The sequence below is a fragment of the Nerophis lumbriciformis genome, linkage group LG01 (genome assembly GCF_033978685.3).
Source record: "Nerophis lumbriciformis linkage group LG01, RoL_Nlum_v2.1, whole genome shotgun sequence".
Lineage (NCBI taxonomy): Eukaryota > Metazoa > Chordata > Actinopteri > Syngnathiformes > Syngnathidae > Nerophis > Nerophis lumbriciformis.
The window spans coordinates 69,272,501-69,297,500 of record NC_084548.2 but is presented as its reverse complement, the minus strand read 5'-3'; the positions used below and the strand labels follow the sequence as shown (position 1 = coordinate 69,297,500).

Genomic DNA, 25,000 nt, shown 5'->3' with positions numbered 1-25,000 from the left:
CGGGCGCGGCCACCCGCTGCTGCTCACTGCTCCCCTCACCTCCCAGGGGGCGAACAAGGGGATGGGTCAAATGCAGAGGACCAATTTCCCCACACCTAGTGTGTGTGTGACAATCCTTGGTACTTTAACTTTAACTTAACAGTGTTTTAGCTACTTCTAAATCACTAATCCTCGCATCCATGGCGACGAATAAAGTATCATTATCACTGGAGGACGAGGAATAGCGAAACATGCTTCGCTACACACCGTAGGAGGATACAATAGCTCACCGGCGTCACCGCTAACAAAAGCTAGGACGTCTGAATGTAAACAAACGCCATGGGTGGATCTACACCTGACATCCACTGTAATGATACCAAGTACAAGAGTAGTATCTCGTTGATACTACCATGATATTTTTTAATCGTCACAAAATATTTTTATTTTTTTTAATTCATATTATATTCATGATCTCAGGACACACGAGAACTTAAATTATGACCAATGTATGATCCTGTAACTACTTGGTATCGGATCGATACCTACATTTGTGGTATCATCCAAAACTAATGTAAAGTATCAAAGAAGAGAAGAATAAGTGATTAATACATTTTAACAGAAGTGTAGATAGAACATGTTGAAACAGAAAATAATCAGGTATTAACAGTAAATGAACAAGTAGATTAAGAATCAATTTTTACAGTTTGTCCTTTATAATGTTGACATAATAATAGGTGTATAAATGACACAATATGTTACTGCAGACTAATTAGGAGCCTTTGTTTGTTTACTTACTACTAAAAGACAAGTTGTCTAGTATGTTCACTATTTTATTTAAGGATTAAATTACAATAACAAACATATGTTTCATGTACACTAAGATTTTTTTGTCAAAATAAAGCCAATAATGACATTTTTTGTGGTCCCCTTTATTTAGAAAAGTACCGAAAAGTATCGAAATACATTTTGGTACCGGTACCAAAATATCGGTATCGGGACAACACTATGGCAAAGTTGGAACAATCACAAAACACATTTTAAGATATTCAACACTCTACTACCGTGTGGCGGCTAAAGGGGATAGTGCACCCCTCCAATTGTCACGTTTCATGTGTCAGGTAAACCGCGTCGAATGGGGCCATATTAAGTTAGAATCCCCTTCCTACTGTATTGGAAAATACTCGTAGTAAAAATGGGAGTAATTACCTCCCTGCTTGGCACTCAGCATCAAGGGTTGAAATTGGGGGTTGAATCACCAAAAATGATTCCCGGGCGCGGCCACCCGCTGCTGCTCACTGCTCTCCTCACCTCCCAGGGGGTGATCAAGGGTGATGGGTCAAATGCAGAGAATAATTTCGCCACACGTAGTGTGTGTGTGACAATCATTGGTACTTTAATTAATGAATTTATATCAACCAAAATCGATTCCCGAGCACGGCCATTGCTGCTGCTCACTGCTCCCCTCACCTCCCAGGGGGTGGAACAAGGGGATGGGTCAAATGCGAAGGTTAATTTCACCACACTTAGTGTGTGCGTGTGTGACTATCAGTGGTACTTTAATTAATTAATTTAAATCAACCAAAATCGATTCCCGAGCACGGCCATCGCAGCTGCTCAATGCTCCCCTCACCTCCCAGGGGGTAATCAAGGGTGATGGGTCAAATGCAGAGAATAATTTCGCCACACCTAGTGTGTGTGTGACAATCATTGGTACTTCAATTAATTTAATTAATTAATTTAAAATACCAAAAATGATTCCTGAGCGTGGCCACCGCTGCTGCTCAATGCTCCCCTCACCTCCCAGGGGGTGATCAAGGGTGATGGGTCAAATGCAGAGAATAATTTCGCCACACCTGGTATGTGTGTGCCAATCATTGGTACTTTAATTAATTAATTTGAATCACCAAAAATGATTCCCGGGCGCGGCCACCAGCTGCTGCTCACTGCTCCCCTCACCTCCCAGGGGGTGGAACAAGGGGATGGGTCAAATGCAGAGGTTAATTTCCCCACACTTAGTGTGTGCGTGTGTGACTATCAGTGGTACTTTAACTTTAAATATGTAAACAAAGACAAGACGGTTCAGTAGAGATGGAGAAGAAGACCACAAAGTTGAACTATTAGTTCTGCATCATAAACTTTTAAACAAAGAAAACCCTTAAATTGGGAAAAAAAAAACAGTCAGCAAAATCCACAGAAGTTTCATAAGAATTGTCCAACACACGGACAAGGTGAAGCTACAAAAGGGTTGATTTGGAATGAGAAAGACTTAAGAACCAAGAGCATTAAGGGACTCGAACCCCCGATCTTCAAAAGTCAATTAAGGTCACGTTTCATGCCAGCGTCATTTTAGCTCGCGACGTTTTCTGCGTTTGGGAGGAATCCCGCTGAGGTCGTCAAATGCGGAGCTGCGCATGTGGAGTGTCAGCAGAGTGCTGGGTCAGCGTCAATTCGCCGCGATGAAGGATGATCGCCGTCAGCCGCCGTTCAGTCGGACCGGGCTCAGGCCGTGAGAGCCTCTGTGAAATCTCCCACGTGGACATCTGAGACCTCCTCGGGTCTAAATCCCTGCGCCAGCGGAAATCCTGTCCCGCTTTTTGGCTCAGCTTAAAAGTGTTTTGAGTTAAGAAGCGAGACCATAACAACCCATTCAGTAAATACGCACTTATTTTTTCCCGATGAATCACACTGTTCCCTCCGTTATTGCAGGGGTTACATTCCAGACCAAGAATTTTATCATTTGTATTAGGGATGTCCGATAATGGCTTTTTTGCCGATATCGTCCGACTCTTAATTACCAATACTGATATCAACCGATACCGATATATATAGTCGTGGAATTAACACATTATTATGCCTAATTTTTTTGTGATGCATTAAACAATGTAACAAGGTTTTCCAAAATAAATCAACTCAAGTTATGGAAAAAAAATGCAAAACATGGCACTGCCATATTTATTATTGAAGTCACAAAGTGCATTTTTTTTTTTTTTTTAAACATGCCTCAAAACAGCAGCTTGGAATTTGGGACATGCTCTCCCTGAAATAATCCTGATACCCACTACAACTATGGGAAATACTATACTTTGATTTTCACAAAGTGAATTTTTTTTTTTTTTTTTTTAAACATGCCTCAAAACAACAGCTACAAAAACAATGAAGGCACACAGCTTCAGTCCAGAGTAGAGATGATAAATGCGTTAAAATGTAATATCGGAAATTATCGGTATCGTTTTTTTTTATTATCGGTATCTTTTTAATTTTTTTTATTAAATCAACATAAAAAACACAAGATACACTTACAATTAGTGCACCAACCCCAAAAACCTCCCTCCCCTATTCACACTCATTCACACAAAAGGGTTGTTTCTTTCTGTTATTAATATTCTGGTAGGTTCCTACATTATATATCAATATATATCAATACAGTCTGCAAGGGATACAGTCCGTAAGCACACATGATTGTGCGTGCTGCTGGTCCACTAATAGTACTAACCTTTAACAGTTCATTTTACTCATTTTCATTAATTACTAGTTTCTATTTAACTGTTTTACTTTCTTTTTTATTCAAGAAAATGTTTTTTATTTATTTATCTTATTTTTTTTTTTTTTTTAAAGGACCTTATCTTCACCATACCTGGTTGTCCAAATTAGGCATAATAATGTGTCAATTCCACGACTGTATATATCGGTATCGGTTGATATCGGTATCGGTAATTAAGAGTTGGACAATATCGGAATATCGGATATCGGCAGAAAAGCCATTATCGGACATCTCTAGTCTCATTAATAATGAAAATAATAATAATTTGTAGAGATGTCCGATAATATCGGCCGATAAATGCTTTAAAATGCAATATCGGAAATTATCGGTATCGTTTTTTTTAAATTATCGGTATCGGTTTTTAAAGTTTATTTATTTATTTATTTTTTTCATATTAAATCAACATAAAAAACACAAGATACACTTACAATTAGTGCACCAACCCAAAAAACCTCCCTCCCCCATTCACACTCATTCACACAAAAGGGTTGTTTCTTTCTGTTATTAATATTCTGGTAGGTTCCTACATTATATATCAATATATATCAATACAGTCTGCAAGGGATACAGTCCGTAAGCACACATGATTGTGCGTGCTGCTGGTCCACTAATAGTACTAACCTTTAACAGTTCATTTTACTCATTTTCATTAATTACTAGTTTCTATGTAACTGTTTTTATATTGTTTTACTTTCTTTTTTATTCAAGAAAATGTTTTTAATTTATTTATCTTATTTTATTCATTTTTTTAAAAAGTACCTTATCTTCACCATAGCTGGTTGTCCAAATTAGGCATAATAATGTGTCAATTCCACGACTGTATATATCGGTATCGGTTGATATCGGTATCGGTAATTAAGAGTTGGACAATATCGGAATATCGGATATCGGCAGAAAAGCCATTATCGGACATCTCTAGTCTCATTAATAATGAAAATAATAATAATTTGTAGAGATGTCCGATAATATCGGCCGATAAATGCTTTAAAATGCAATATCGGAAATTATCGGTATCATTTTTTTTTTATTATCGGTATCGGTTTTTAAAGTTTATTTATTTATTTATTTTTTTCATATTAAATCAACATAAAAAACACAAGATACACTTACAATTAGTGCACCAACCCAAAAAACCTCCCTCCCCCATTCACACTCATTCACACAAAAGGGTTGTTTCTTTCTGTTATTAATATTCTGGTAGGTTCCTACATTATATATCAATATATATCAATACAGTCTGCAAGGGATACAGTCCGTAAGCACACATGATTGTGCGTGCTGCTGGTCCACTAATAGTACTAACCTTTAACAGTTAATTTTACTCATTTTCATTAATTACTAGTTTCTATTTAACTGTTTTACTTTCTTTTTTATTCAAGAAAATGTTTTTTATTTATTTATCTTATTTTTTTTTTTTTTTTTTTTTTTTTTAAAGGACCTTATCTTCACCATAGCTGATTGTCCAAATTAGGCATAATAATGTGTTAATTCCACGACTGTATATATCGGTGTCGGTTGATATCGGTATCGGTAATTAAGAGTTGGACAATATCGGAATATCGGATATCGGCAAAAAAGCCATTATCGGACATCTCTAGTCTCATTAATAATGAAAATAATAATAATTTGTAGAGATGTCCGATAATATCGGCCGATAAATGCTTTAAAATGCAATATCGGAAATTATCGGTATGGTTTTTTTTTAATTATCGGTATTGGTTTTTAAATTTTTATTTATTTATTTATTTTTTCATATTAAATCAACATAAAAAACACAAGATACACTTACAATTAGTGCACCAACCCCAAAAACCTCCCTCCCCTATTCACACTCATTCACCCAAAAGGGTTGTTTCTTTCTGTTATTAATATTCTGGTAGGTTCCTACATTATATATCAATATATATCAATACAGTCTGCAAGGGATACAGTCCGTAAGCACACATGATTGTGCGTGCTGCTGGTCCACTAATAGTACTAACCTTTAACAGTTCATTTTACTCATTTTCATTCATTACTAGTTTCTATTTAACTGTTTTACTTTCTTTTTTATTCAAGAAAATGTTTTTTATTTATTTATCTTATTTTATTTTATTTTTTTTAAAGGACCTTATCTTCACCATAGCTGGTTGTCCAAATTAGGCATAATAATGTGTTAATTCCACGACTGTATATATCGGTATCGGTTGATATCGGTATCGGTAATTAAGAGTTGGACAATATCGGAATATCGGATATCGGCAGAAAAGCCATTATCGGACATCTCTAGTCTCATTAATAATGAAAATAATAATAATTTGTAGAGATGTCCGATAATATCGGCCGATAAATGCTTTAAAATGCAATATCGGAAATTATCGGTATGGTTTTTTTTTAATTATCGGTATTGGTTTTTAAATTTTTATTTATTTATTTATTTTTTCATATTAAATCAACATAAAAAACACAAGATACACTTACAATTAGTGCACCAACCCAAAAAACCTCCCTCCCCCATTCACACTCACTCACACAAAAGGGTTGTTTCTTTCTGTTATTAATATTCTGGTAGGTTCCTACATTATATATCAATATATATCAATACAGTCTGCAAGGGATACAGTCCGTAAGCACACATGATTGTGCGTGCTGCTGGTCCACTAATAGTACTAACCTTTAACAGTTCATTTTACTCATTTTCATTAATTACTAGTTTCTATTTAACTGTTTTACTTTCTTTTTTATTCAAGAAAATGTTTTTTATTTATTTATCTTGTTTTATTTTATTTTTTTTAAAGGACCTTATCTTCACCATAGCTGATTGTCCAAATTAGGCATAATAATGTGTTAATTCCACGACTGTATATATCGGTGTCGGTTGATATCGGTATCGGTAATTAAGAGTTGAACAATATCGGAATATCGGATATCGGCAAAAAAGCCATTATCGGACATCTCTAGTCTCATTAATAATGAAAATAATAATAGTTTGTAGAGATGTCCGATAATATCGGCCGATAAATGCTTTAAAATGCAATATCGGAAATTATCGGTATCGTTTTTTTTAAATTATCGGTATCGGTTTTTAAATTTTTTTTATTTATTTATTTTTTTCATATTAAATCAACATAAAAAACACAAGATACACTTACAATTAGTGCACCAACCCCAAAAACCTCCCTCCCCCATTCACACTCATTCACACAAAAGGGTTGTTTCTTTCTGTTATTAATATTCTGGTAGGTTCCTACATTATATATCAATATATATCAATACAGTCTGCAAGGGATACAGTCCGTAAGCACACATGATTGTGCGTGCTGCTGGTCCACTAATAGTACTAACCTTTAACAGTTCATTTTACTCATTTTCATTATTACTATTTATCTTATTTTATTTTATTTTATTTTTTTAAAAGGACCTTATCTTCACCATACCTGGCTGTCCAAATTAGGCATAATAATGTGTTAATTCCACGACTGTATATATCGGTTGATATCGGTATCGGTAATTAAAGAGTTGGACAATATCGGAATATCGGCAAAAAGCCATTATCGGACATCCCTAGTCCAGAGTATACTATAACCTGGGCTCAATTTGCCCTGTTCTTAAAGGCCTACTGAAATGCGATTTTCTTATTTAAACGAGGATAGCAGGTCCATTCTATGTGTCATACTTGATCATTTCGCGATATTGCCATATTTTTGCTGAAAGGATTTAGTAGAGAACATCCACGATAAAGTTCGCAACTTTTGGTCGCTGATAAAAAAAGCCTTGCCTGTACCGGAAGTAGCAGACGAGTAGCGTGACGTCACAGGTTGTGGAGCTCCTTACATCCGCACATTGTTTACAATCATGGCCACCAGCAGCGAGAGCGATTCGGACCGAGAAAGCGACGATTTCCCCATTAATTTGAGCGAGGATGAAAGATTTGTGGATGAGGAAAGTGAGAGTGAAAAACTAGAGGGCAGATAGGGAAGATGCTGTGAGAGGCGGGTGGGACCTGATATTCAGCTGGGAATGACTAAAACAGTAAATAAACACAAGACATATATATACTCTATTAGCCACAACACAACCAGGCTTATATTTAATATGCCACAAATTAATCCCGCATAACAAACACCTCCCCCCTCCCGTCCATATAACCCGCCAGTACAACTCAAACACCTGCACAACACACTCAATCCCACAGCCCAAAGTACCGTTCACCTCCCCAAAGTTCATACAGCACATATATTTCCCCGTGACATGCACATAGCGGCACGCACGTACGGGCTAATGCTGAAAGGTACATACAGGTTTTGGAGCAACATATGTTGCCATCCAAGTAACGTTACCATGGACGCCCCTGCTTATTTCAGCAAGGCAATGCCAAGCCACATTCTGCACATGTTACAACAGCTTTGTTGTAAAAGCGTGCGGGTACTATACTGGCCTGCCTGTAGTCCATCAAATGGATAAAGATAAGACCTTCTGGAGGAAAGTTCTGTGGTCAGATGAAACAAAATTTGAGCTGTTTGGCCACAACACCCAGCAATATGTTTGGAGGAGAAAAGGTGAGGCCTTTATTCCCAGGAACACCATACCTACGGTCAAGCATGGTGGTGATAGCATTATGCTCTGGGCCTGTTTTGCTGCCAATGGAACTGGTGCTTTACAGAGAGTAAATGGCACAATGAAAAAGGAGGATTACCTCCAAATTTTTCAGGACAAGCTACAAACCCCGTTTCCATATGAGTTGGGAAATTGTGTTAGATGTAAATATAAACGGAATACAATGATTTGCAAATCCTTTTCAACCCATATTCAATTGAATGCACTACAACTTTGATGATATTACGGACCGTAGATGGTGGAATCCCTAAATTCCTTGCAATATCTGGTTGAGAAAGGTTTTTCTTAAACTGTTCAACAATTTGCTCACGCATTTGTTGACAAAGTGGTGACCCTCGCCCCATCCTTGTTTGTGAATGACTGAGCATTTCATGGAATCTACTTTTATACCCAATCATGGCACCCACCTGTTCCCAATTTGCCTGTTCACCTGTGGGATGTTTCAAATAAGTGTTTGATGAGCATTCCTCAACTTTATCAGTATTTATTGCCACCTTTCCCAACTTCTTTGTCACGTGTTGCTGGCATCAAATTCCAAAGTTAATGATTATTTGCAATAAAAAAAAATTTTTTTCAGTTTGAACATCAAATATTCAACTGAATATGGATTGAAAATGATTTGCAAATCATTGTATTCAGTTTATATTTACATCCAACACAATTTCCCAACTCATATGGAAACGGGGTTTGTAAAATCATCAGCCCGGAGGTTGGTGTCTTGGGCACAGTTGGGTGTCCCAACAGGACAATGACCCCAAACACACGTCAAAAGTGGTAAAGGAATGGCTAAATCAGGCTAGAATGAAGGTTTTAGAATGGCGTGTGGACAATGCTGAAGAAACAAGTCCATGTCAGAAAACCAACACATTTAGCTGAACTGCACCAATTTTGTCAAGAGGAGTGGTTGAAAATTCAAGCAGAAGCTTGTGAATGGCTACCAAAATTGCCTTATTGCAGTGAAACTTGCCAAGGGACATGTAAGCAAATATTAACATTGCTGTATGTATACTTTTGACCCAGCACATTTGCTCACATTTTCAGTAGACCCATAATAAATTCATAAAAGAACCAAACTTCATGAATGTTTTTTTTGTGACCAACAAGTATGTGCTCCAATCACTCATTCACAGAAAAATAAGAGATAAGATACAGCTGCTCAGCCATGGAAACCCATTCCATGAAACCCTCTGCGTCCTGTACGTGGGCTAACTGGACGGTCACATGAAGTTTGGAGCTCTGCAGCAACTGACTGTGCAGAAAGTCTTTGCACTATGCGCTTCAGCATCCGCTGAACCCCTCTCTGTCAAGCCTACCACTTGGTGGCTGAGTTGCTGTTGTTCCCAAAATGTTCTTATAATTAAGCCGACAGTCGACTTTACTTGGTCATTTAAAAAGTAGCTCGCCTGCTGAAAAATTGCGGCCATCCCCAAGGGTTAAGAGCTCCGTCACAGAACCAATTAAGCTGTCAAATTGAGGTAGAGCTGTATCCATTACTATTCGACTCCTCTTAGCGTGGACCGAGACTGCAATTAATCCAGTGCAGCTCAACCGCCCGGCATGAAATAATCACATTTTAAGTGGTAATTGTGTTTAAGTCCGCGTCTTTAGCGACGACGGCTAACTAACAAGTCACCTGAGGTCACAGGGATCAAGATCAAAGACCCGCGGCGCTCTGACCATCCATCCATCCATCCATCCATCCATCTTCTTCCGCTTATCCGAGGTCGGGTCGCGGGGGCAGCAGCTTAAGCAGAGAAGCCCAGACTTCCCTCTCCCCAGCCACTTCGTCCAGCTCCTCCCGGGGGATCCCGAGGCGTTCCCAGGCCAGCCGGGAGACATAGTCTTCCCAACATGTCCTGGGTCTTCCCCGTGGCCTCCTACCGGTCGGACGTGCCCGAAACACCTCCCTAGGGAGGCGTTCGGGTGGCATCCTGACCAGATGCCCGAACCACCTCATCTGGCTCCTCTCAATGTGGAGGAGCAGCGGCTTTACTTTGAGCTCCCCCCGGATGGCGGAGCTTCTCACCCTATCTCTAAGGGAGAGCCCCGCCACCCGGCGGAGGAAACTCATTTCAGCCGCTTGTACCCGTGATCTTGTCCTTTCGGTCATGACCCAAAGCTCATGACCATAGGTGAGGATGGGAACGTAGATCGACCAGTAAATCGAGAGCTTTGCCTTCTGGCTCAGCTCCTTCTTCACCACAACGGATCGATACAGCGTCCGCATTACTGAAGACGCCGCACCGATCCATCCATCCATCCATCCATCTTCTTCCGCTTATCCGAGGTCGGGTCGCGGGGGCAGCAGCTTAAGCAGGGAAGCCCAGACTTCCCTCTCCCCAGCCACTTCGTCCAGCTCCTCCCGGGGGATCCCGAGGCGTTCCCAGGCCAGCCGGGAGACATAGTCTTCCCAACGTGTCCTGGGTCTTCCCCGTGGCCTCCTACCGGTCGGACGTGCCCGAAACACCTCCCGAGGGAGGCGTTCGGGTGGCATCCTGACCAGATGCCCGAACCACCTCATCTGGCTCCTCTCCATGTGGAGGAGCAGCGGCTTTACTTTGAGCTCCCCCCGGATGACAGAGCTTCTCACCCTATCTCTAAGGGAGAGCCCCGCCACCCGGCGGAGGAAACTCATTTCAGCCGCTTGTACCCGTGATCTTGTCCTTTCGGTCATGACCCAAAGCTCATGACCATAGGTGAGGATGGGAACGTAGATCGACCAGTAAATCGAGAGCTTTGCCTTCTGGCTCAGCTCCTTCTTCACCACAACGGATCGATACAGCGTCCGCATTACTGAAGACGCCGCACCGATCCATCCATCCATCCATCCATCTTCTTCCGCTTATCCGAGGTCGGGTCGCGGGGGCAGCAGCTTAAGCAGGGAAGCCCAAGCTTCCCTCTCCCTAGCCACTTCGTCCAGCTCCTCCCGGGGGATCCCGAGGCGTTCCCAGGCCAGCCGGAAGACATAGTCTTCCCAACGTGTCCTGGGTCTTCCCCATAGCCTCCTACCGGTTGGACGTGCCCGAAACACCTCCCGAGGGAGGCGTTCGGGTGGCATCCTGACCAGATGCCCGAACCACCTCATCTGGCTCCTCTCGATGTGGAGGAGCAGCGGCTTTACTTTGAGCTCCCCCCGGATGACAGAGCTTCTCACCCTATCTCTAAGGGAGAGCCCTGCCACCCGGCGGAGGAAACTCATTTCAGCCGCTTGTACCCGTGATCTTGTCCTTTCGATCATGACCCAAAGCTCATGACCATAGGTGAGGATGGGAACGTAGATCGACCAGTCAATCGAGAGCTTTGCCTTCTGGCTCAGCTCCTTCTTCACCACAACGGATTGATACAGCGTCCGCATTACTTAAGACGCCGCACCGATCCATCCATCCATCCATTTATCTTCTTCCGCTTATCCGAGGTCGGGTCGCGGGGGCAGCAGCTTAAGCAGGGAAGCCCAGACTTCCCTCTCCCCAGCCACTTCGTCCAGCTCCTCCCGGGGGATCCCGAGGCGTTCCCAGGCCAGCCGGGAGACATAGTCTTCCCAACATGTCCTGGGTCTTCCCCGTGGCCTCCTACCGGTCGGACGTGCCCGAAACACCTCCCGAGGGAGGCGTTCGGGTGGCATCCTGACCAGATGCCCGGACCACCTCATCTGGCTCCTCTCGATGTGGAGGAGCAGCGAGCTCCCCCCGGATGACAGAGCTTCTCACCCTATCTCTAAGGGAGAGCCCCGCCACCCGGCGGAGGAAACTCATTTCAGCCGCTTGTACCCGTGATCTTGTCCTTTCAGTCATGACCCAAAGCTCATGACCATAGGTGAGGATGGGAACGTAGATCGACCAGTAAATCGAGAGCTTTGCCTTCTGGCTCAGCTCCTTCTTCACCACAACGGATCGATACAGCGTCCGCATTACTGAAGACGCCGCACCGATCCATCCATCCATCCATCCATCTTCTTCCGCTTATCCGAGGTCGGGTCGCGGGGGCGGCAGCTTAAGCAGGGAAGCCCAGACTTCCCTCTCCCCAGCCACTTCGTCCAGCTCCTCCCGGGGGATCCCGAGGCGTTCCCAGGCCATCCCGAGGCGTTCCCAGGCCAGCCGGGAGACATAGTCTTCCCAACATGTCCTGGGTCTTCCCCGTGGCCTCCTACCGGTCGGACGTGCCCGAAACACCTCCCGAGGGAGGCGTTCGGGTGGCATCCTGACCAGATGCCCGAACCACCTCATCTGGCTCCTCTCAATGTGGAGGAGCAGCGGCTTTACTTTGAGCTCCCCCCGGATGACAGAGCTTCTCACCCTATCTCTAAGGGAGAGCCCCGCCACCCGGCGGAGGAAACTCATTTCAGCCGCTTGTACCCGTGATCTTGTCCTTTCGGTCAAGACCCAAAGCTCATGACCATAGGTGAGGATGGGAACGTAGATCGACCAGTAAATCGAGAGCTTTGCCTTCTGGCTCAGCTCCTTCTTCACCACAACGGATCGATACAGCGTCCGCATTACTGAAGACGCCGCACCGATCCATCCATCCATCCATCCATCTTCTTCCGCTTATCCGAGGTCGGGTCGCGGGGGCAGCAGCTTAAGCAGGGAAGCCCAAGCTTCCCTCTCCCTAGCCACTTCGTCCAGCTCCTCCCGGGGGATCCCGAGGCGTTCCCAGGCCAGCCGGAAGACATAGTCTTCCCAACGTGTCCTGGGTCTTCCCCATAGCCTCCTACCGGTTGGACGTGCCCGAAACACCTCCCGAGGGAGGCGTTCGGGTGGCATCCTGACCAGATGCCCGAACCACCTCATCTGGCTCCTCTCGATGTGGAGGAGCAGCGGCTTTACTTTGAGCTCCCCCCGGATGACAGAGCTTCTCACCCTATCTCTAAGGGAGAGCCCCGCCACCCGGCGGAGGAAACTCATTTCAGCCGCTTGTACCCGTGATCTTGTCCTTTCGGTCATGACCCAAAGCTCATGACCATAGGTGAGGATGGGAACGTAGATCGACCAGTAAATCGAGAGCTTTGCCTTCTGGCTCAGCTCCTTCTTCACCACAACGGATCGATACAGCGTCCGCATTACTGAAGACGCCGCACCGATCCATCCATCCATCCATCCATCTTCTTCCGCTTATCCGAGGTCGGGTCGCGGGGGCAGCAGCTTAAGCAGGGAAGCCCAAGCTTCCCTCTCCCTAGCCACTTCGTCCAGCTCCTCCCGGGGGATCCCGAGGCGTTCCCAGGCCAGCCGGAAGACATAGTCTTCCCAACGTGTCCTGGGTCTTCCCCATAGCCTCCTACCGGTTGGACGTGCCCGAAACACCTCCCGAGGGAGGCGTTCGGGTGGCATCCTGACCAGATGCCCGAACCACCTCATCTGGCTCCTCTCGATGTGGAGGAGCAGCGGCTTTACTTTGAGCTCCCCCCGGATGACAGAGCTTCTCACCCTATCTCTAAGGGAGAGCCCCGCCACCCGGCGGAGGAAACTCATTTCAGCCGCTTGTACCCGTGATCTTGTCCTTTCGGTCACGACCCAAAGCTCATGACCATAGGTGAGGATGGGAACGTAGATCGACCAGTAAATCGAGAGCTTTGCCTTCTGGCTCAGCTCCTTTTTCACCACAATGGATCGATACAGCGTCCGCATTACTGAAGACGCCGCACCGATCCGCCTGTCGATCTCACGATCCACTCTTCCCTCACTCGTGAACAAGACTCCGAGGTACTTGAACTCCTCCACTTGGGGCAAGATCTCCTCCCCAACCCGGAGATGGCACTCCACCCTTTTCCGGGCGAGAACCATGGACTCGGATTTGGAGGTGCTGATTCCCATCCCAGTCGCTTCACACTCGGCTGCGAACCGATCCAGTGAGAGCTGAAGATCTTGGCCAGATGAAGCCATCAGGACCACATCATCTGCAAAAAGCTAGAGACCTAATCCTGCAGCCACCAAACCAGATACCATCAACGCCTTGACTGCGCCTAGAATTCTGTCCATAAAGGTTATGAACAGAATCGGTGACAAAGGGCAGCCTTGGGGGAGTCCAACCCTCACTGGAAACGGGTCCGACTTACTGCCGGCAATGCGGACCAAGCTCTGACACTGATCCTACAGGGAGCGAACCGCCACAATAAGACAGTCCGTTACCCCATACTCTCTGAGCACTCCCCACAGGACTTCCCGGGGTACACGGTCGAATGCCTTCTCCAAGTCCACAAAGCACATGTAGACTGGTTGGGCAAACTCCCATGCACCCTCAAGGACCCTGCCGAGAGTATAGAGCTGGTCCACAGTTCCACCCTCAAGGACCCTGCCGAGAGTATAGAGCTGGTCCACAGTTCCACCCTCAAGGACCCTGCCGAGAGTATAGAGCTGGTCCACAGTTCCACCCTCAAGGACCCTGCCGAGAGTATAGAGCTGGTCCACAGTTCCACGACCAGGACGAAAACCACACTGTTCCTCCTGAATCCGAGGTTCGACTATCCGGCGTAGCCTCCTCTCCAGTACACCTGAATAGACCTTACCGGGAAGGCTCTGACCAAAAAAAAACAAAAAACGCTGCCGTTCAAACGCCGGCGGCTCCTTTGATTCCGCTCGGTTGTGCGAGACAATAAAGACGGAAGCGGCTCACGAGCCCGACACGATGCAGATCAAAGTAATCTGCTCCTCTATTAATAACACTTTCATTGTGAGAGCTGCAATCTGCCCGCAGCTTGCAGCCGCTCGTGTTTGTCTTCAGCGCAGGAAAGATTTAGCTCGGCAAACATTTGCGGGGAAGTAAAAGAAAAAAAAAAGAAAAAAAGAAGCTAATTCAATGTGCCCTGAAGCGTCTTCCTGCTATCAGTGCACTATTACGCTGAAAGAGCAGCACTCAGCTGTGGCACATAAATTAAAGTCGAGGCGGTGCGTGGAAAAGAAAACACTCCCGCGAAATGCGGGGAATTGAATTCAGGCCGGGGCCGGCGGGGAATGTTCCAGGTATCAGATGCGGAAATATGATTATATGGCATCAAGAAACTGCATGTTTTGCCCGTTCTCCCCCGGGCCCCGTGCATCCTGTCCAGGTCTTTGTGTGCGCGCCTTCAAAGACAATCTCTTGGTATCGGTTAGCCTTTCTGTCGCCTCCTCTCTCATCCCGGCCCGTCCTCTTGGATTAGCATTTAAAGGGGAACATTATCACAATTTCAGAATTGTTAAAACCATTAAAAATCAGTTCCCAGTGAAGTTTTTTTCCAAATTTTACCCATCACGCAATATCCCTAAAAAAAGCTTCAAAGTGCCTGATTTTAACCATCGTTGTACTGTGCAATCTACTAATAAAAGTCTCAATCAATCAATCAATCAAAAAAAGCACTTTATATGTAGAAAGGTTTTGTTAAGAAACCATGTTGAGCCTTATTTTATTTAGTTTTTATTTTATATATGTTGACCACATTAACCCTGGCAATGGACCCTGTGTGTTTACAAATTTGGTAAATAAATAACCAAAAAAAATTTATATTTTGTTGTTTTCTTACTGTACCGAAAATGAACCGAACCGTGACCTCTAAACCGAGGTACGAACCGAACCGAAATTGTTGTGTACCGTTACACCCTCAACGTTCCCTTTAAGGTGCACGCCTGTGCAATTGCGCACTGCTCAAGCGTCCTCTGTATGGCGTCACATTAGTGCCAAAAATCCGAGCGCATAAAAACTGTTATCGCACGCTGATTCTCCACTTCGTGCGCGCGCGCGACACCCTTTTGCGCGCGCGTGGTGCCTTTTTGCGCGCGCGCGCGGTGCCTTCCTGTGCGCGCGCGGTGCCTTTCTGCGCGCTCTCTGTGTACTCCTGGCATCTCTCCTCGCGCTGTCATGTTTCTTTTTGGCACTTTGGGGGCGGGTATGCTTAGACGGCCCCTCCTTTCTGATTGGCTGTGAGCATTTTACATATGACCAATGATTCTCCAGCGTAGCAACGTTGTAGCCATCTTACCTCGGACATCTAGCCTCAATCATTACATTGATGTCAACGGTACATGTACTAATTAAATTACCATAACTTGCTCGATTTTCGACCAATTTACAAACGGTTTGCATTGTTGCAAATCTTATTACATGTAGATATGACATAGGATGCTGTACCTGTTGAAATTACCTCTTTCGCTTTAAAAAAAAAAGACTTAATTGTGCAACATAGTTGTGTAGGGTCAGTGTTAGTCAGTTCTCTGATTATTTTTAACTGTTTCAGAATACATTATTAAAAGCTATTTTTAACATTTTAAAAACAAAATTCAAAGATTATTTCATTAATTTTATTCCTGAATCAAAACAAATTCCATAAATTAGAAAACAAATGTTCAAGAAGAAGTGAAAATATAAAATAATGTTATGGTTGGATGTTATTGCTGGTGGACCAATTCTGGCTGAAAGATGTGATTATGGTGTTTGTTGTCTTATTATTTATTTGGGTTACATTTTGTATTACCCTGTATTGTGTTTATGTGGTATGAAATAACCTTCATCAGCGCGCGACATTTTTTTATCCACTTCTTCCTCCGTAAATCTTGATACATATTGATGATGACCCGCCCTGCTATACTTCTGATTGGCTCTGAGCATTTTTCAGCGTTTTTCGCCTGACCAATCAGAAAGGAGGGGCCGTCTAAGCATACCCGCCCCCAAAGTGCCAAAAAGAAACATGACAGCGCGAGGAGAGATGCCAGGAGTACACAGAGAGCGCGCAGAAAGGCGTCGCGCGCGCGCAGAAAGGCACCGCGCGCGCGCAAAAAGGCCCCGCGCTCGCACAGAAAGGCACTGCGCGCGCGCAAAAAGGCACCACGTGCGCGCAAAAGGGTGTCGCGCGCGCGCACGAAGTGGAGAATCAGCGCGCGATAACAGTTTTTATGCGCTCGGATTTTTGCCACTAATGTGATGCCATACCTCTGCGCATGGCAAATCTATGCCACGCACAAAATCAAATAAAAAAATAAGCGCATAACAATTTTCGACTCACGGACACGTCTGTCGAGATGCTTTGAAGACATGAATTCCATCCATCACTTTACTGAGCAAAACTCTTTATTGTCGGCCATAAACACATCACCAAAACATTAGTAAAAAAAATGATATCTAGCAAAACTGGTCATTTTCTGCAGTACAAACCAGACCAAAAGCAACTTTGTTATATCAACAGCAGCCGCTCGCTCTTTCTCACTTGCGCCAACACATGCACATATGGCACTTAGCCAGTGATGCGTTTACAGCCACACAAAAAGTCGGACAACTCCAACACCACACATTAAGTGTAATACCAGGTCGTTACACTATGATTTACCAATCAAATGTGTGCTTATTCTAGTGTCATTTATTAGGAATCTTAATTTATAAATATTAATCATGAAATGCTGTTAGTATATTAAATAAATACTAATAAAAATAGGAAGTTGCAGGAATGTACACATGATCCCCTGCTTACATCTCATTGTGCAACATGTGAATGTTTTAATGGGAACTAAATGCAATGTCTGAAAGGGGTACAAATTATTTCCAAAGCAGGACCTCCACCCAGACAAACAATGCAAGTACACAGTTCATGAAAAACACTATTTTTAGGGACCGCAATGTCCCTTTGGGACAGAGGACCCTATTGTAATTGTAAGGTTTTATTATTAGCTGTAATTTGACCCCCTTAACATGCTTCAAAACTCACCATATTTGGCACACACATCAGGACTGGCGAAAATTGCAATCTAATAAAAACCAAACCCCAAAACTCAAAATTGCGCTCTAGCGCCCCCTAGGAAAAAACACAGACAAAACTGATTGTAACTTCCGGTAGGAAACAAAAACCTCTATGTAGGTCTGACTTAGACCTAGATTTCATACATTGACATCCTTCAGCAAAAATCAACAGGACGTTGGCAATTCCCCCTTCAAAACAAAGGTTTTGTAAAAACAGTCACTGCTGCCTCTTTGAGCTGTAATTTGACCCCCTTAGCATGCTTCAAAACTCACCAAACTGGACACACACATCAGGACTGGCAAAAATTGTGATCTAATAAAAAAAACCAACCCCAAAACTCAGAATTGCGCCCCCTAGGAAGAAAACACAGACACAACTGCTCCTAGGAAGAAAACTCAGACACAACTGCCTGTAACTTCCGGTAGGAATGTCTTAGAGACATGAAACAAAAACCTCTGTGTAGGTCTCACTTAGACCTACATTTCACACATTGACAACCCCCCGCAAAAATCAACAGGAAATTTGCAAATCACCCTTCAAAACAAAAGTTTTGTAAAAATCGGTCACCTTTTTTCAAACATTATCTCCTCTGAGCGCGTTTGTCGTGTCGGCTTCAAACTAGCACAGGAGAGAGATTGAATCCTTCTGATTAAAAGTTGACCAAAGAGTTTTAATTATTGCTCCGGTTTGGATTTTATGTGCCGTCAGAGTCGGTCACGTCCATCGCTGCTTGCAGCTTTAATTAGGGCCCGCATGGCCCATTGTATAAGGACTCCCAAAGGGAGTCCTTATGCAATTGAATTTGTAAGGTTTTATTATTCTTCTTTATTATTATTATACCGACCGCCTCTTTGAGCTGTAATTTGACCCACTTAACATGCTTCAAAACTCACCATATTTGACCCACACATCAGGACCTGCGAAAATTGCCTTTTAATAAAAAAACCAAACCACAAAACTCAAAATTGCGCTCTAGCGCCCCCTAGGAAAAAAAAAACTAGACTGCCTGTAACTACCACTAGGAAGGTCGGAGAGACATGAAACAAAATCCTTTATGTAGGTCTGACTTAGACCTAGATTTCATAATGGTATATTCTCGGGCAAAAATCAACAGGAAGTTGGCAATTCCCCCTTCAAGACAAAAAAGTACTAAAAACAGTAACTTTTGCCTCTTTGAGCTGTAATTTGACCCCCTTAACATGCTTCAAAACTCACCAAACTGAACGCACACATCAGGACTGGCAAAAATTGTGATCTAATAAAAAAACCTAACCCCAAATCTCAAAATTGCGCTCTACCGCAATTTTTGAATAAAACGGAGAAAAAACTGCTCCTCGGAAGAAAAAAATGACAAAACTGCCTGTAACTCCTACTGGGAAGGTCGGAGAGACATGAAACAAAAACCTCTATGTAGGTCTAACTTAGACCTACATTTCATAAATTGACAACCCCCAGCAAAAATCAACAGGAAGTTTGCTATTCCCCCTTCAAAACAAAATTTTTGTAAAAACCGGTCACCTTTCTTCAAACATTATCTCCTCTGAGCGCGTTTGTTGTTTCGGCTTCAAACTAACACAGGAGAGAGATTGAACCCTTCTGATTAAAAGTAGGCGAAAGAGTTTTGATACCTGCTCCGGTTTTGATTATATGACCCTTCAAAGAACCTCTGCGCTGATGCTGCTGTTTTTTCAAGATGGCTGCTTAAAAGCAGGCAGCACCAGCGTGCCCACACAATGCAGACAAAGTAGGTACACTAGACAAAAGTATTGGGACAATTCGGACTAAAAGTAGACAAAAGTATTGGGACACTTATGACTACCACTGGACAAAAGTATTGGGACACATAGCACGAAAACTGGACAAAAGTATTGGGACACTTGGGACTACCACTGGACAAAAGTATTGGGACACTTATGACGAAAACTGGACAAAAGTATTGGGACACTTAGGATAACCACTATACAAAAGTATTGGGACACCTACACTGGACAAAAGTATTGGGACACTTAGGACTACAACTTGACAAAAGTATTGGGACACTTCGGCCTACAACTGGACAAAAGTATTGGGACACTTAAGACTAAAACTGGCCAAAAGTATTGGGACACTTAGGACTACCACTGGACAAAAGTATTGGGACACCTACACTGGACAAAAGTATTGGGACACTTAGGACTACAACTTCACAAAAGTATTGGGACACTTAGGACTAGAACTAGACAAAAGTATTGGGACAGTTCGGACTAAACGTAGACAAAAGTATTGGGACACTTAGGACTACCACTTGACAAAAGTATTGGGACACTTACACTGGCCAAAAGTATTGGGACGCTTACACTGGACAAAAGTATTGGGACACTTAGGACTACAACTGGACAAAAGTATTGGGACACTTAGGACTACCACTGGACAAAAGTATTGGGACACTTACACTGGCCAAAAGTATTGGGACACTTAGGACTACAACTTGACAAAAGTATTGGGACACTTAGGACTACAACTGGACAAAAGTATTGGGACACTTAAGACTACCACTGGACAAAAGTATTGGGACACCTACACTGGCCAAAAGTATTGGGACACTTAGGACTACAACTTGACAAAAATATTGGGAAACCTAGGACTAAAACTGGACAATAGTATTGGGACACTTAGGACTAGCACCTGCCAAATATGCGGGCCCGACCAATGCTGCTTGCAGCTTTAATTTGTTATTGTCATTGTAAGTGGGTCTAAACACTTATATTAGAAAATCATCTCATGGAAATGACTGCTGTCATTTGATTATAATAATAAGAGAATGTTGTCTGTCTATCTGTGTTGGCCCTGCGATGAGGTGGGGACTTGTCCAGGGTGTACCCCGCCTTCCGCCCGAATGCAGCTGAGATAGGCTCCAGCACCACCGCGACCCCGAAAGGGACAAGTGGTAGAAAATGGATGGATGGATGGATGGAGATTGAACTTGTTATTTAGTCAGGTTTGGGACAGGTGGTGTAGCCACAGTGTGCACGTCTGATGTTGCTCACATGGGCTCCACTGAATGCTCAGGGAGTTTTTGCGTTTGATCACACATGAAATATTAGAGGGAACATTGCACTTTAAAGTCATCTGAAGACCGACAAAATGAAATGAAATTCATTTGTACAAGAAATTCGCTGTTTTTACATAACGCTAAATGTAGTTTTTCAGCCGGACCCTTGCTGGGAATGTCGGGACATCAATAAATCATCATGATATCATTTGACTGTGATTGATGATGCATTTGTGTTTTCATGTCGCTGTGTGCAAGCGTGAGAATGAGCTGAGCATTGACCTAACAAAGTGTCTCTCTGTGTCCTCCCGCCCTCGCCCTTCGCCATCTGCTCCTCCATATTGTGTTCCCGGACCCCGCGGCGCGCCACCAGACGCTACTTTTGGCCTCCTGCTCGGCGTGTTTGTGCTCTGCGGCCTGGTTCTGCTGGGCCTCCTGGCCTTTGGCTCCTGGAAGCTGTGCGGGCCTCCCGGCCGGAGCAAAGCCGACTTCCCCGGTCCGACCCGGAGCCCGGAGCACCACCCGCTGCAGCCGGCCTCGCCGCCGCCGCCGCTGCCGGGCCCCCACCACCCCCACCACTACCAGCAGCATCGACAGCAGTGGCAGCCGGCGGTTACCATGGCGACAGAGAAAGTGAAAGACCCCGTGGGCCCTATGGGTTTCCTAGAGGCGGCCGTGAAGATAAGTCATACATCTCCTGACATCCCCACCGATGTTCAGCTCTCCATGAGGGAGCACTTCCTGCGCCGCACGCAGCGCATGCAGAGGCAGACCACGGAGCCCGCCTCCTCCACCCGGTTAGTCCACAATCACACACCACCAGGTTTGCAACCATCAACTACTAGGCGGTAAGAGGGCGACCGCGATGTGTCCTCGTCGCGTGATAACGAGCTTTGTCGGTAAGGCAGGATCTCAAATGAAATCAGATCATTGCGGGATAATGGCCAGATGAAATGAATAAGAAGCGCTTTGTTACGTAAGATGTCAGCCAATGCCGCCTCGGAGGCACCGCGTCTCCTCGCCGGTCATTACGGTGACGCTAATTACACCCGACAAATTCATCATGAGCTGGGGGGGGGGGACCAAAGCGGCTTCAGCCTTTCTGGCGTGCTATAAAATCCACTTGTGGATTTTATAGCACGCTTGTGTTACTTTGGGGCGGTATAGCTCTAACCCAGCAACTTGAGGGTTCCAGATTCGAATCCCCACTTCCGCCATCCTAGTCACTTTACCCACCTGCTCCTAGTGCCACCCACTCTGGTTTAAATGTACAAACCCCGTTTCCATATGAGTTGGGAAATTGTGTTAGATGTAAATATAAACGGAATACAATGATTTGCAAATCCTTTTCAACCCATATTCAATTGAATGCACTACAAAGACAACATATTTGAGGTTCAAACTCATAAAAAATAATAATTAACTTAGAATTTCGTGGCTGCAACACGTGCCAAAATAGTTGGAAAAGGGCATGTTCACCACTGTGTTACATGGCCTTTCCTTTTAACAACACTCAGTAAACGTTTGGGAACTGAGGAGACACATTTTTTAAGCTTCTCAGGTGGAATTATTTCCCATTCTTGCTTGATGTACAGCTTAAGTTGTTCAACAGTCTCTTCATAATGCGCCACACATTTTCAGTGGGAGACAGGTCTGGACTACAGGCAGGCCAGTCTAGTACCCGCACTCTTTTACTATGAAGCCACGTTGATGTAACACGTGGCTTGGCATTGTCTTGCTGAAATAAGCAGGGGCGTCCATGGTAACGTTGCTTGGATGGCAACATATGTTGCTCCAAAACCTGTATGTACCTTTCAGCATTAATGGCGCCTTCACAGATGTGTAAGTTACCCATGTCTTGGGCACTAATACACCCCCATACCATCACAGATAATGGCTTTTCAACTTTGCGCCTATAACAATCCGGATGGTTCTTTTTCTCTTTGGTCACGACGTCCACAGTTTCCAAAAACAATTTGAAATGTGGACTCGTCAGACCACAGAACACTTTTCCACTTTGTATCAGTCCATCTTAGATGAGCTCAGGCCCAGCGAAGCCGACGGCGTTTCTGGGTGTTGTTGATAAACGGTTTTCGCCTTGCATAGGAGAGTTTTAACTTGCACTTACAGATGTAGCGACCAACTGTAGTTACTGACAGTGGGTTTCTGAAGTGTTCCTGAGCCCATGTGGTGATATCCTTTACACACTAATGTCGCTTGTTGATGCAGTACAGCCTGAGTGATCGAAGGTCACAGGCTTAGCTGCTTACGTGCAGTGATTTCTCCAGATTCTCTGAACCCTTTCAGCATTAATGGTGCCTTCACAGATGTGTAAGTTACCCATGTCTTGGGCACTAATACACCCCCATACCATCACAGATGCTGGCTTTTACACTTTGCGCCTATAACAATCCGGATGGTTATTTTCCTCTTTGGTCCGTAGGACACGACGTCCACAGTTTCCAAAAACAATTTGAAATGTGGACTCAACAGACCACAGAACACTTTTCCACTTTGTATCAGTCCATCTTAGATGAGCTCAGGCCCAGCGAAGCTGACGGCGTTTCTGGGTGTTGTTGATAAACGGTTTTCGCCTTGCATAGGAGAGTTTTAACTTGCACTTACAGATGTAGCGACCAACTGTAGTTACTGACAGTGAGTATCTGAAGTGCCGGGTGTGTTGATTGAAGATGGAACGCAACTGCCTGCAGCAGCTTAAGTGACGCGCGCGCAAGCGCGCTTGGAGGTGCGCTCAGCGCGGCTCCAAGATGATTGTGCACTGGTGTGCGTCTGGGCCGTGACATAGATGGCAGTATTGCCCTGTTTAAGAGTGTCACAACATTGCTGTTTACGGCAGACGAACTGCTTTACGGTAGACGAAAACGTGACTGCTGTTGTTGTGTGTTGTTACCGCGCTGGGAGGACGTTAATGAAACTGCCTAAAAATAAACCCACATAAGAAACCAAGAACTCGCCCTCCATCATTCTACAGTTAAAACGTGATTGGGCAGGCACGCTGTTTATATTGTGGGAAAGCGGACGTGAAAACAGGTAAGGTCCGCATGGAGCTGGAGGGGGCGTGGCCTCCAGCTTGGCCTGAATTTCGGGAGATTTTCGGGAGAAAATTTGTCCCGGGAGGTTTTCGGGAGAGGCGGTGAATTTCGGGAGTCTCCCGGAAAATCCGGGAGGGTTGGCAAGTATGCGATACAGTATTAATTGCTCAGAGATGCCACATGGTGGTTGTTTGAGCACACTGCAGATAGTCCCGGAGTAGTTAACCGACCCCACTCCTTAATGCTTCGGCCACATGCAGGGTTCTCACAGGGATGAGGCAAAAATGTATCCAGTTTTACTTGATAAAACCTTTTTTTTAACATCCCACACTGTAAAATAATAAAAGCATTCATGATTCCTGATGTTGTATCAAATCAAAATCGGTATTGGCCAGAATTCAAGGGTTCTATATGAGTATTAGGATTGTACGGTATACCAGTACTAGCATAGTACCGCGATACTAATGAATCACATTCAGTACTATACCGCCTCTAAAAAGTACCGGTTTCAACAACCCCCTGCCCCCTTTTTTTTTTTATATACCGTCGTCGTCAAGTCAAGACAGTGCTGGTTTTACGAGCAGAGGAGCATGTTCGGCAGCGCATACACACAGAGTACTTACAAGCAGACACCGTGTGTAGACAGAAAAGGGAGAACGGATGCATTTTGATCAAAAAAGTAAAGATAAAGGTGAAGTTATAACACTGAAAGGGGTGCTTTAAGACATAAAGAGGTAGCAAGGAGCTAACATCCAGCCGCAATCTGCAGTGTATTAACTACTTCTATATCGCTAATCCTCGCCTCCATGGCGACAAATAAAGTACGTTTCTTAGAAGTAGCATTATCACTGGAGTACGAGGAATAGCTAAACATGCTTCACGACACGCCGTAGGAGGATACAATAGCTCACTGGCGTCACAATGTAAACAAATGCCATGGGTGGATCTACACCTGACATCCACTGTAATGATACCAAGTACAGGAGCATATCTAGTCGATACTAGCATGATTACATCAATTTTTTTTAGCATCATTTAAAAAAAAAATTATATTATGTTTATGAATTCAGGAAATATGTCCCTGGACACATGAGGACTTTGAA

The 25,000-nt window shown here is 44.3% G+C and overlaps 1 protein-coding gene and 1 long non-coding RNA gene across 4 annotated transcripts in view; one reads left to right on the top strand and one right to left on the bottom strand.

The window, feature by feature from the left end:
* Positions 1-25,000, top strand: part of syt6a (synaptotagmin VIa) — a 188,316-nt gene that overhangs the window by 135,687 nt on the left and 27,629 nt on the right. For all 3 annotated transcript variants that reach the window (XM_061925077.2, XM_061925059.2, XM_061925068.2), the window contains exon 2: positions 21,218-21,641. In XM_061925077.2, the coding sequence (XP_061781061.1) occupies positions 21,463-21,641 (179 nt within the window). In that variant the 5' untranslated portion in view covers positions 21,218-21,462. The remainder of the gene's footprint in view (positions 1-21,217; positions 21,642-25,000) is intronic.
* LOC133572251 (uncharacterized) overlaps positions 1-25,000 on the bottom strand; it is a 107,494-nt gene that overhangs the window by 67,012 nt on the left and 15,482 nt on the right. The window lies entirely within an intron of this gene.